This window comes from Nymphaea colorata, chromosome 6 (genome assembly GCF_008831285.2).
Source record: "Nymphaea colorata isolate Beijing-Zhang1983 chromosome 6, ASM883128v2, whole genome shotgun sequence".
Classification (NCBI taxonomy): domain Eukaryota; kingdom Viridiplantae; phylum Streptophyta; class Magnoliopsida; order Nymphaeales; family Nymphaeaceae; genus Nymphaea; species Nymphaea colorata.
The window spans coordinates 9,462,513-9,473,524 of record NC_045143.1 but is presented as its reverse complement, the minus strand read 5'-3'; the positions used below and the strand labels follow the sequence as shown (position 1 = coordinate 9,473,524).

General features: G+C 42.7%; 1 protein-coding gene across 1 annotated transcript; it reads left to right on the top strand.

The window, feature by feature from the left end:
• Nucleotides 1-8,000: 8,000 nt before the first annotated feature.
• LOC116255687 (cytochrome P450 94A1-like) lies at nucleotides 8,001-10,166 on the top strand. Its single transcript, XM_031631593.2, has one exon. The coding sequence runs from the start codon at nucleotides 8,464-8,466 to the stop codon at nucleotides 9,979-9,981; it is 1,518 nt and encodes a 505-aa protein (XP_031487453.1). The 5' UTR covers nucleotides 8,001-8,463; the 3' UTR covers nucleotides 9,982-10,166.
• The last annotated feature ends 846 nt before the right edge of the window (nucleotides 10,167-11,012 follow it).

Sequence of the window (11,012 nt, the reverse complement as noted above, 5' to 3'; positions counted from 1 at the left end):
TGTGTTCAGACTTTTTTCACAGGCAGATGTCGAGACGGAGGTCGCCGGCGGACAGCCAAAGAGGAGGACGTTGAAGAAGTTCAGTTTCAGGGGAGGATCTGGATGCCGTCCTTGACATGCCCACAGAGGAGTTCACCAAACTCTTCCACGCCGGGGCTTGAAGACGGTGTGTCTCTCTTGCGCTCCGTTTTCCATCCTCTTCTGTTTTTCTCTGTATTTCATATGGTTTTCCATTTTTTTGATGAATGTGTAGGTTCTAGAGAGGCTTGAAGTGGAAGCCAATGACATTGATCAAGAAATTGTGCGAAGCGGTAATCAATCTCTTCCTTAAATTTCATTTGTTTGAGAAACATCCTCCTGGTTGCGTTTGAATTGGTGCTTGGGCACACAATTGGTTTTCATGGTGGATTTTGCTTGCCTGCATTTTGCCCTTTCAATTGTACCATAGAACTTGCTTTGGTGTCGTAAATGAGTTAAACGAGTCGAGTAAACAAGTGAATCAAGTTAAGGGAGTCGAGCTCGAGCTCGATGCTATATAATCGAGTCAAGCTCGAGCTTGTGTTAGGGAGCTCGGCTCGAGTTCGAGCTCTTTGAGCCAAGTCGAGCTCGAGCTAGGTAAGCTCAAGCTCGACTCGGCACATGTGCAGCCCTAGGATGTCAGTGGTGCTTACCACTCTTTGGAGCTTAGAGTAAGCTTGGACATTGGGTCGGCCCGGCCCAACACCCAAAACATGGGCTCAGTCCCAGTCCGACACTCAAAACGCGAGCTTGGACCCGGCCCAATTAAATTAAAATATTATTATATATACAATATATAAATATAATTAGTCATAATAAAATATTATAATTATATATATAAATCAATAATATTAAAAAAATCCGTTCGAGCCAAACTGGGTTTTGTCGGGCCCACTTGGGCGGACTCGATAATGTATCGGGCCAGCCCGGAGCCTTCTTCTTTCGGGCCCGAGCCCAGTTTTGAGTCGAGCCCGTTACCGGGTACCCATTGGATACCAAACCCGATGCCCAGCTTTAGCTTAGAGGAACTCCGTCTTCACAAACAAGGAAGAAGGTTACCTGAGTTGAGGTTTTAGAGTAGGTAGTGTCGGGATCGTGTAGGCAAGAGTTCAGATTTGTTATAGAAGTTGGCAAGACAGACATTCCTCACGTAGTAAGACCGGTGGTTTCTTAGTCGCGATCCATTCATGGAACCATCCTATTATTATTAATTAGGTCCCAGTGGCCCCCAAAGAAATTTCAATAGGGCCATTTGTATTTTTTATAAATTTTACTGGTGCAACATTTTTCCTGTTTTTTACAAATTATGAAGGACGTATAAGTGCTTTTTCAGAAAACTTCAATATGATTTATATATATATATTTTTCACAGATTGTGGGCCAGCCTATCTCTCCTTCAGTATGATAAGTTTTACTGAAGGGCAGAACACGTCAGTATAGGATGAAAAAGCCTTGATGTTAGTATCACTGACAGATATGACAATCCATCATTGTACAGTATCCCAATGAAACTTTTACTAAGGATACTTCTCTCGTATCAATGAAAAGGCAGTATTTATGATGAGACTTTCTTGTGTTGATGAAAGCTTGATTTACTGACACACTTCCCATTCTATCAGTATAATTTAGTTATTATTGATGGTCGCATTTCTTACCGTCAGTAATATGTCTTCTTTTTGTAGTGATGGTTTTTCTCTCTTAACCATTCACGGGGCTGGTGATTCTATGCTCTACCATGGTCTTGTTAAATTTCATGGAAGGAAAGCAGGAAGAAAGGAACAACTCAAACTTAACGTGGTTCGGCGTTAATAGCCTACATCCACGAAAACAAAGGAAGCTCTGTTTTTTCTCTCTTATTTTCTCATCATAAAGCAGGAAAAAAGGAACAACTCAAACTTAACGTGGTTCGGCGTTAATAGCCTACATCCACGAAAACAAAGGAAGCTCTGTTTTTTCTCTCTTATTTTCTCATCATGATATCATATGAATGATCTCCTTGTAAAGGATTACACGTTACAGTCCCTTCTTCCCTTACATATCCCAACGGTTTAAGATCCTTGGAAACCACGGAGTTACAGAGAAAAAAAGGGCAAAAGATTAAAGAGGTAAGATGAGATTGGTAAGACGAGAATTTCATTCCAAAGGATTCTCGTTCTGTTGCTCCTCTATCCAAAAACGTAATCAACCGTTAGCTGGTGAGGATTTTCTTTCCAAAGGTATAGGGAGGAGATGAGCATGAGGATGAAACAACAGAGCTTCCTTCCAAATGTGATAACAACCCCCCCTCAAGTTGGTAGGCAGACATCAGTCTGCCCCAACTTGTCCACAATTATCTTGTGCCTTTCTTTCCCCAAACTTTTTGTGAAGATGTCGGCGAGCTGGTTTTCGCTTCTAACATGAGAAGTTGCAATAATGCCATCTTGAACATTTTCTCGAACGGAATGACAGTCAACTTCAATATGTTTTGTTCGTTCATGAAATACGGGATTCACGCCAATATGAATAGCAGCCATGTTGTCACACTTAAGTTCCACTAGGGGGTGAGTTTTGACCTTCATATCCATAAGGAGGGACTTTCGCCAAATCAATTCATACGTACATATGGCCATGGCTAGGTATTCGGCCTCTGCGCTGGATCGGGCTATTACGACTTGTTTTTTGCCAAGTGATCAAATTTCTATCCAGAAATGTGCAATAACCTGATGTTGACCGTCTTTCATTTGGGTCCCCAGACCTAGTCCGCATCACAATAGCCAGTAACATGAGGAGATTGGTCACATCTCATTAGGATTCCCTTTCTCCATGTCCCCTTTAAGTACCTCAAAATTCGGTGAGCTGCTTCAACATGATGGGATCTCGGTTGGTGCATGAATTGGCTAGTGACACTCAGGCCGCGTAACTATCAAATATATAACTTTTCCAACTAGTTTTTGGAAACTTTCTTTGTTTTTGACAATATCACCATCTTCTTTTCTTAGCTTCCAGTTCATCTCAAGGGGCGTCCCAAGTATGGTTCTTTTCAAGCGCCTTGATTTCTTCTTTCATGGCTGCTCTCCACCGTAAGTCTGCACTAGCTTCATTAAAGTTTCTTGGCTCTTGATGACCATAAGTAGCAAAGATGTATGACTTGTAATTATGCGAGAGAGCTTCAAAAGAAAGATAATTGTCTACTAAATGAAGACTTCCAGCGGATAAGTAAGTATAGTAATCACTTAACTTGGATGGAGGCCGAGTCACTCTAGAGGAATGTCTTATGCCTGGTTGAGGTTCGATGTTGGTAGGTGGTTCGTCTTCTTCCAAAATAGTGTTTTCAAGGCTGTTGTCGTTACTGGGAAAGTGGGCGATCCCTAGTTGGCATGTAGGAGTTTGACTTGTGATGATGTCAGCCAATAGATGTGGAGTTTCATCTGTACTATTTTCAGTAGAGTTTTGGTTATTTGCCTCCCCCTGTATGCAGTTGTCAGAGAAATGTTCATTTTCATAGAACTTTACATCCCTAGATACAACCATACATTTAGAGAGAGGGTCAAAACAATGATAACCTCTTTTTTTGCTTGAGTATCCCAAGAATATACACTTAATCGCACGTCACTAGAATTTATTTCTAAATCTTTCTTGGACATGTCCAAAACATTTGCACCCAAATACCCTGATGTGTTTAAGTGACAGCGGCTTGCTGAGAAGGAGTTCAAGAGGAATTTTTCCTTCTATGCTAGAGTTTGGAACTCGATTGGATATATAACATGTTGTTCCAATGCCTTCACTCTAAAAAATGAGGTACGTTCATGTGCATCATAAGAGCCCGAGCAATATTCAGAAGTTGTTGGTTTTTTCTTTCTGCAATGCCGTTTTGCTGAGGCGTCTAGACACAGTATATTGGGGCAGTATTCCATACTTTCTCTTAAAGTTTTTCAATGCATCATTCACATATTCATCACCATTGTGAGAGCGAAGCATTTTAATCTTAGCAACATACTGAGTGAGAATGAGGTTATAGAATTCTCCAAAAATTTTTGGCACTGCACTCTTTTTTTTTTGAGAAAATAAATCCAAGTTACACGAGTCATGTCATCAATGAAAGAGACATAAAACTTAAAACCAGCTTGAGAGTCCTCTGGAGCAAGTCCCCAAACATCCAAGTGAATGAGCTCGAAAGTTTTTTCAAACCTTTCATGATTGGGCTGGAAGGGGAGGCATGTGAATTTGGTGAATTCGCCTGCATCACACGCTTTATTTTCATGAATGGTGAGGGAATGAATGAGGGAAGTAAAGTGGAATTAATATTTTTCTCGAAAAAATGTTGTTTTTCCCATGCCAGCAACAACTATAGATGACCCATCAGTAGAAAAAAAAGAACGATGAAGATCCTTATTTAGATCGGCAAGTCTTGTGGGATCATTAATCTTGTGGCAGTCAATAAAGCATAGAACTTAACTTCTGAGACGTCGCCCACTGGTTGGGAAGATACAAGATTTGCTTTAGAGAATTTCTAGAAGAATTTTTCCAAGTCATCTTTGGTGACAAAGTTCGCAAGGTTGACGTCTTTGTCTAGGATTGAAGAAGATCCCTTTTCCTTCCCTGGTCGCTCCACAAGTTTCCAGCAGTGATCGTGCGTGAGACCCAATTTCCTGCAGTACACTTAAGTTTGCTGCGATTTTTCTGTGTTTTAGTGGTACCTTTGTATGTCTTGATTAGTGCCCGATTGTGAAAGGCATGTCCCAATGTACCGCTGCACGTCTTGGTCATGGAGGGTGAGATTGGCAATCTCACATTGTATCTGGTATACTCGAGCAAGATTATTTTGCTCACTGTAAAGTTCTTTCGAAGCCTCCCATATTCCGTGCGCAGTATGTTGATGTGTAAACAAATTTTCTATGGATGGTTTCATAGAGTTGAGCAGCCACGCCATAACCATGTCATTCTCTAATTCCCATTCATCGTAGTTGGGATCAGTAGTGGCTGGAGCTTTGATTTTCGGTTAATATATTCTGCCTTTGATCTTCCACTAAGGAACAAGCGAGCAGCCTTCGCCGAACTCAAATAGTTAGCGCCATTGAGTGGGGTGGAGGTAATGTTCTGGGTATTATGCTCGGTGCACTTGACTCCTTTGAATGCTTCATCTCTTTGATTTGAGCTAGCAGCGTCGGCCATGATATTGGTACTATGGATTCCCAGTGAAGACAGTCTGGGTTGCAGGTGAGTCTCTCTGTCGCATGATGTCGCAGGGAACTTTAAAAACCTGCGGCACTTGTAAATTCTGTATCTCTCCACAAGATTGTCCAAAAAATCTAAAAATTTGACCAAAAATACTAGACACATACCCGAATCCAACGCCACCTTGCTCGACCTCTGAATAGCTAACAGTAAAAATCGCCCCCTAAAGAAAGTCATGCCTGGAATGCCTTCTCGGGGAGTCTTGCGCAGGGCAGCAACTGCGGCAATTGCAAAATGCCGGCTGCTAACAGGCCTTCGTTATACAATTGGACTTCTGAATTCCTCAGTACCCGTTCTCTCTCTCTCTCTCTCTCTCTCCCTCTCTCTTCCTGCATTTGTAGTAAGATAATACATTTCCATTGGTCGCCTATCTCGTTCTTGGCCTTGGTCTGCCAAGCATGTGTCGACTATGCTGTCACCATGGAAAGGACATAATTTTTTTAAGGACGACACTGGATATTAGGATTTTGGAGCTTGACAACTTGTTTAATGTTGCAGTGTTGGTTAGGAATTCCACCACAAGAATAGCATGTGGTGTTGTAGTGGTGTTTCATTTTTCTATTCTCTCGTGTTGTACCACATGCATGAATAGTATGAGGTGATTCTTAGGTCCACCAACCGCCTGTTATCTCTCTCTCTCTCAATTATCAACTAGAAATTTCCCTACGCACATCGAGAGACTGCACGAGGATGCTTAAGGAATTGGAGCGTTCATTTCGATGCATAAAATGAAATTGGTCCAAAAATACATGAAAACACATATTTACGTTAGATTTGGTACAGCCACAAACACCAAACTATATCTGAACCATTTATCTTCCAGCTTTTAATTGCATGTGGACGAATGCTGGAGAAAAAACGAAAAAGACTTCCTCATGAACTTGACCGCGCTGTGTGGTGCAAGACGCCAAGTTTTCAATTAATAGTTTATGATGGAAACTTACAATGAGAAAACGAATTAACTTTGTAAGTAATGTTATTTTCACTGACTTTTTTTTGAGTAATTTTCGCAAGAGAAGATGCATTAGCAGTAATTAGTAGGGCTCTGTTTCTCCCCACACAAACTACATCACTATCTTCTGCCACACACCAATTGCAATTTTACATTTCAAAACAAGGTCGCCTATATTCTCTTTGTCTGCACATAACACGCATCGGTTAGCACAGCTTAGTCCTTGCATCTGTCTTGAGTTGATACAACGAAAACGAAAGTGGAAAAGAGGTTTCGTGGAAATACAATGCAAGGACTTTTTTTCTCAGTGGAAAAAAATATCCCATTAAGAACTTCTCTTCCCATCCAGCAAAGCTTAAAATCCCCTTAACTTGCTTAGGAGAGGCATGATAACTGTAAGAATTGACAAGAATCAGTGGCTTGTTTGTAAGAAGGGATCAGAAATCTTTTTATTGTGACTTTGTGGGAGACTTCGCTGAACAGCGGCACTGACCTAAGTTTCGTTGCTAGGTTAATTTTCTGGGTCTTTTAATCCAACTCAGTGGCAGAGCCTATATGTAGCTCCGCAAATGAGGAGCTCCTCCAAGAATGACAAAATCCAAGGCAAAGTCCAAAAAGAAAAAAAAAAAAAGGATGAAAATGCATTAAAGCAAACCACCTCTTAAATTATTATGGATTTGAAATCCGCGGTTTTGAAATTGGTCTTTCTCCATCCGATTTCAAATCCACAATTTTTACACATACGTGGTTGTCCCGTTGTTTAGTGCAAATTAGTCGTGCCCATTAATCAAAAGTGAGTTGTGTGCACCAGTAGAGTATGTTGATGAAAAAAAAGGAGGAGAATTAGGTAATTTTTTGGTTTTTAAAGAGAAATGTCTTTTTCATCAACTTTTAAGTGTAGATTGGTCCTTTAGCCCAGCCATGGGCAGAACCAGTAAATTCTAACTAAAAGGCAAAAAATAAAATTTAAAATTTTAAGTAACACCAACATGTAAGTAAAAAAAATTACTCCAATACAAAATTTTTAAAAAAACTTGGGTTCCATGTGGACAGTTGCCCATACGTAGCCTACACCAACCTCCGCCCCTGAGTTGAGCATAATCTCAGTTCGTTGCATCATAATATTCCTTATATTCATTCCGCTGTTTCATTAGGAGTTACCACCAGCATTTTCCCGTCATTTATGTCTCTGCAGGGTGCAGTATTGGCCTCACAGACACAGCAGCGTAAACATTCACTTTTATGGATCATAACATGAAAAACAAAAAGTAACATTAGCTATCTTCATAAACAAAAATAATTAGGGGGAATGAAATGGATATGGGCCAAAACTGCATCGGTTTGACCAAGGTTGGCTGAGGCATGGAAACAATACGTTTAGTTGTGCATTCTTTGATGAGACTGTAAATTTTTTTTTCATCCTGCAAAACTTTTTAAAAATGTTTTATTAAAAAAAAACTTTTCCCTTCCATCAAACGCCCTTATTATAAAGTATTCTGACAAAAAGCTTTTTTCGAAAAAGTAGGGCAGGCTTAGCTTGGTCAACCTTGGGATGTTTCCTTTTGATATAAAATTTAATTTTCTCCTTCGCTTCTCCTTCTCCCACTAGTTGATGGTGACCAGCCCTTGTCGACTAGTGAGCCCACTAATTGAGCTTGACTGGAAAGAATTCAAACAAGTTCTAGAAGAAAGTACCTTTTAAGAACACATGCACATATCAAGAAAGAAACCACGAATCTTTATTACCTTTATTACAAAATTGGATGGGAGTCGTAGAAGCCATCGAGAAGAAAAAAGTATAAGCAGGGAGCTGACTAAAGGTATAACAATGAGCACATGGATGGAGACACATGAAGTAAACTTCAGTGTGCTGCCACAGACAAATTGCCATTAACAGATAACTTGTTCATTCATGCTTCTTGAGGCAATGTTACTTGAATACCAGGAAAGAAGTAACTCAGAAATGGTGGGGGAATCTCCACGTCAAGTTCTTTCTCTCGCGTCTCCCACCTGGACCAGCCCTTCCGGGCCCATGCTAGTTCCCAAATACTTCAGACATGTTTGGAAAGAAAGCTTCGAACGTCAAACACTACTAGAAGAAACTAAGAACTTTTCTTCGTCCACACGATTCTTCAGCAACGTCATCGCTTGCGCAGCAAATCTCTTGCCGCTTCAACACAGACACACACTCTCTCTCTTGTATAAATATGAGCGTGAGGAGCTAGGAGTAATCACTCATTAAAACACCAAGGACATCCTCCCGAGCTCAAGTTCAAGCCATGGAAGAAGCTTCTGTATTGTTCCTTCTTATTGCCTCTACCTTCCTTTTGGTTCATATAGTCAGGCTACTCATGAATAGTTTCGCAGCCAAAACATCTTCGTCTTCATCCATTTATGGCTCCAAGTGTCTTCCAATGGTGGGTTCAGGCATCTCCTTCCTTGCCAACGCCCACCGTCTACCTCAATACTTCACTGACCTCATACGTGAATCTCCAACCCACACTATTCAAATCCGCCGGCTGTTCGTTCCCATATCAATCGTCACCGCCAATCCGGCCAACGTCGAGCACATGCTGAAGACCAAGTTTCACAACTACCCAAAAGGACCAAACACCTATTCCGTGCTCTACGACCTCCTCGGCAACGGCATCTTCAATGCCGACGGGAAGACTTGGAAGGTGCAGAGGAAGTTAGCCAGCCACGAATTCAACACCCGATCGCTGCGTAAATTCGTTGAGACCGCCGTGAAGTCGGAGATCTCCGGCCGCCTCATCCCGCTTTTCACCTCTGCTGCGGCCGGAAAAACCGTCTTGGACCTCCAGGATGTGCTTCAGCGGTTCGCCTTCGATAACATCTGCAAGGTCGCTTTCGGTTCGGATCCCAGCTGCCTCGACCTCAATCTGCCTCCCTCTGAGTTCACCTCGGCTTTCAACCTCGCAGTGCGAATCTCCAGCGAGCGTTTCCGGGTCAGCTCTCCAATGGTCTGGAAAATCAAGGCTGCATTAGGATTGGGGATGGAGCGGCAACTCAGAGACGCCATCCGCGTCGTCGACGACTATGCCAGAAACCTTATCTGCGATCGGCGGCAGAATCCGATCACTTCCCCGGAGGACTCCGACCTTCTGTCGAGATTTATGAGCTCGAGTGCTGGTGACGAGGAGTTCCTCAAAGACATAATAATCAGTTTCCTGCTTGCTGGAATGGACACGACATCGGCCGCGTTGACATGGTTCTTCTGGTTGGTTTCCTACCACAAGCGCGTAGAGGAGGAGGTTCTGAAGGAGATATCGAGCATCAAAGAAGAAGCATTTGGCTTCGACGAAGCGAAAGAGATGCATTATTTGCACGCCGCGATCTGCGAGACCATGAGATTGTATCCGCCGGTGCCGACTGACGGCAAGTTCGCAGCCGAAGATGATGTTCTGCCGGACGGCACCGTGGTGCCGAAGGGGGCGGAGGTGATTTACGCTCCCTATGCGATGGGGAGGCTGGAATCATTGTGGGGTAAAGATTGGGAGGAGTTCCGGCCGGAGAGGTGGTTGCAGGAGGAAGGAGAGGGAGGGAACAGAAGGTTCGTGAACGAAGACCCTTACAAGTACCCTGTTTTCCAGGCAGGGCCGAGGGTGTGCTTGGGGAAGGAGATGGCCTTCATCCAGATGAAATGCATCGCTGCCACCGTTCTCCGCGACTTTAGGGTTGTACCAGCGGTGCCCGACTTTCAGCCGGTGTTTGCATCCACACTGACTTCCAAGATGAAGGGCGGCTTTCCGGTGACGATTGTCCAAAGGAAGCCATAACACAACCTCTATCTTTGTTCTTTCCTCCCTGTCGTCTGGCGCGTTTGGATTATTGCTCCGTTACTTCTTTCGGTTTTTTCAGTATTGAGTTTGTCCCAGTGTTTGCCCCCTTATTTCTTTGGTAGACGGAGTCCTTCCCGGTATTTCTAGAGGTAGGCAATAAGGACATCCTGTCGTTATGTTGAGCAGATTAAATTTATAAATGACACCTCAGTGAATAGCTGGGTTGATTAAATTTTTTAAGAAAGACAGAATTGAAGACAAATTCATCACAAAACGTGAACACATAAGCTCTACAAGTCTCTCAAAAGGTGCGAAAAAATTCAATAGGGAAACCATCAATGTTGGGCACCTTACCAGAGCCGAGGGTCCAAACAACAATCTTGATTTATTGTGTAGGAAAGGTCATTCAAGAGTGATCATGCATGAGACGGAGAGGTAGGAAAGGTGAATGTCTAGGAGAGGTGAATGTCTAGCAATGGGACGCGGAAGCAAAGAGGCTTAGAGTAAAAATCACAAAAATGAGCGGTCAAAGCCGAGAGAAGAATGTCATTACCAAGAAATACCTTATACCCAATAACGATGGACTGTATCAAAGTCTGATGGTGTCTTTGAGAGGCGGCCAAGTGGAAGAATCTAGAATTCTGGTTTCCATACGAAAGCCAACCCAACGTAAAATGCTGCTGCCAGAGGATGGACTCCCTAATCCGCCACTCTTGAGTAAGACACTGTAGACATAGGAGACGGGAAGATTGATCTACATAATAAATATCAGATGACTAGAGGGACATGATCTCTTCATCCCAAACGGTCACCTTAGAAAACTTGCCGCTCCAAAAAATGTGTTTCCAGGTAATAATCTCCTTCCTAATGCAATGCAGCTTATGCGAGAACCTAAAATCAGCCCACCTACCATTCATGGTGCAAGCCCACTACCTAGGGACGGCAGCCACAAAGAACTCATCTTGGAGCCATTGAAGTTCAAAGTGGAACCAGGTGCGCCATGTTCTAGCCCTTTCTAGAAGAAGTGA

What these genes read in the sequence shown, in the direction of transcription:
- LOC116255687 (XM_031631593.2), top strand. Translation starts at nt 8,464, where the DNA reads ATGGAAGAAGCTTCTGTATTGTTCCTTCTTATTGCCTCTACCTTCCTT.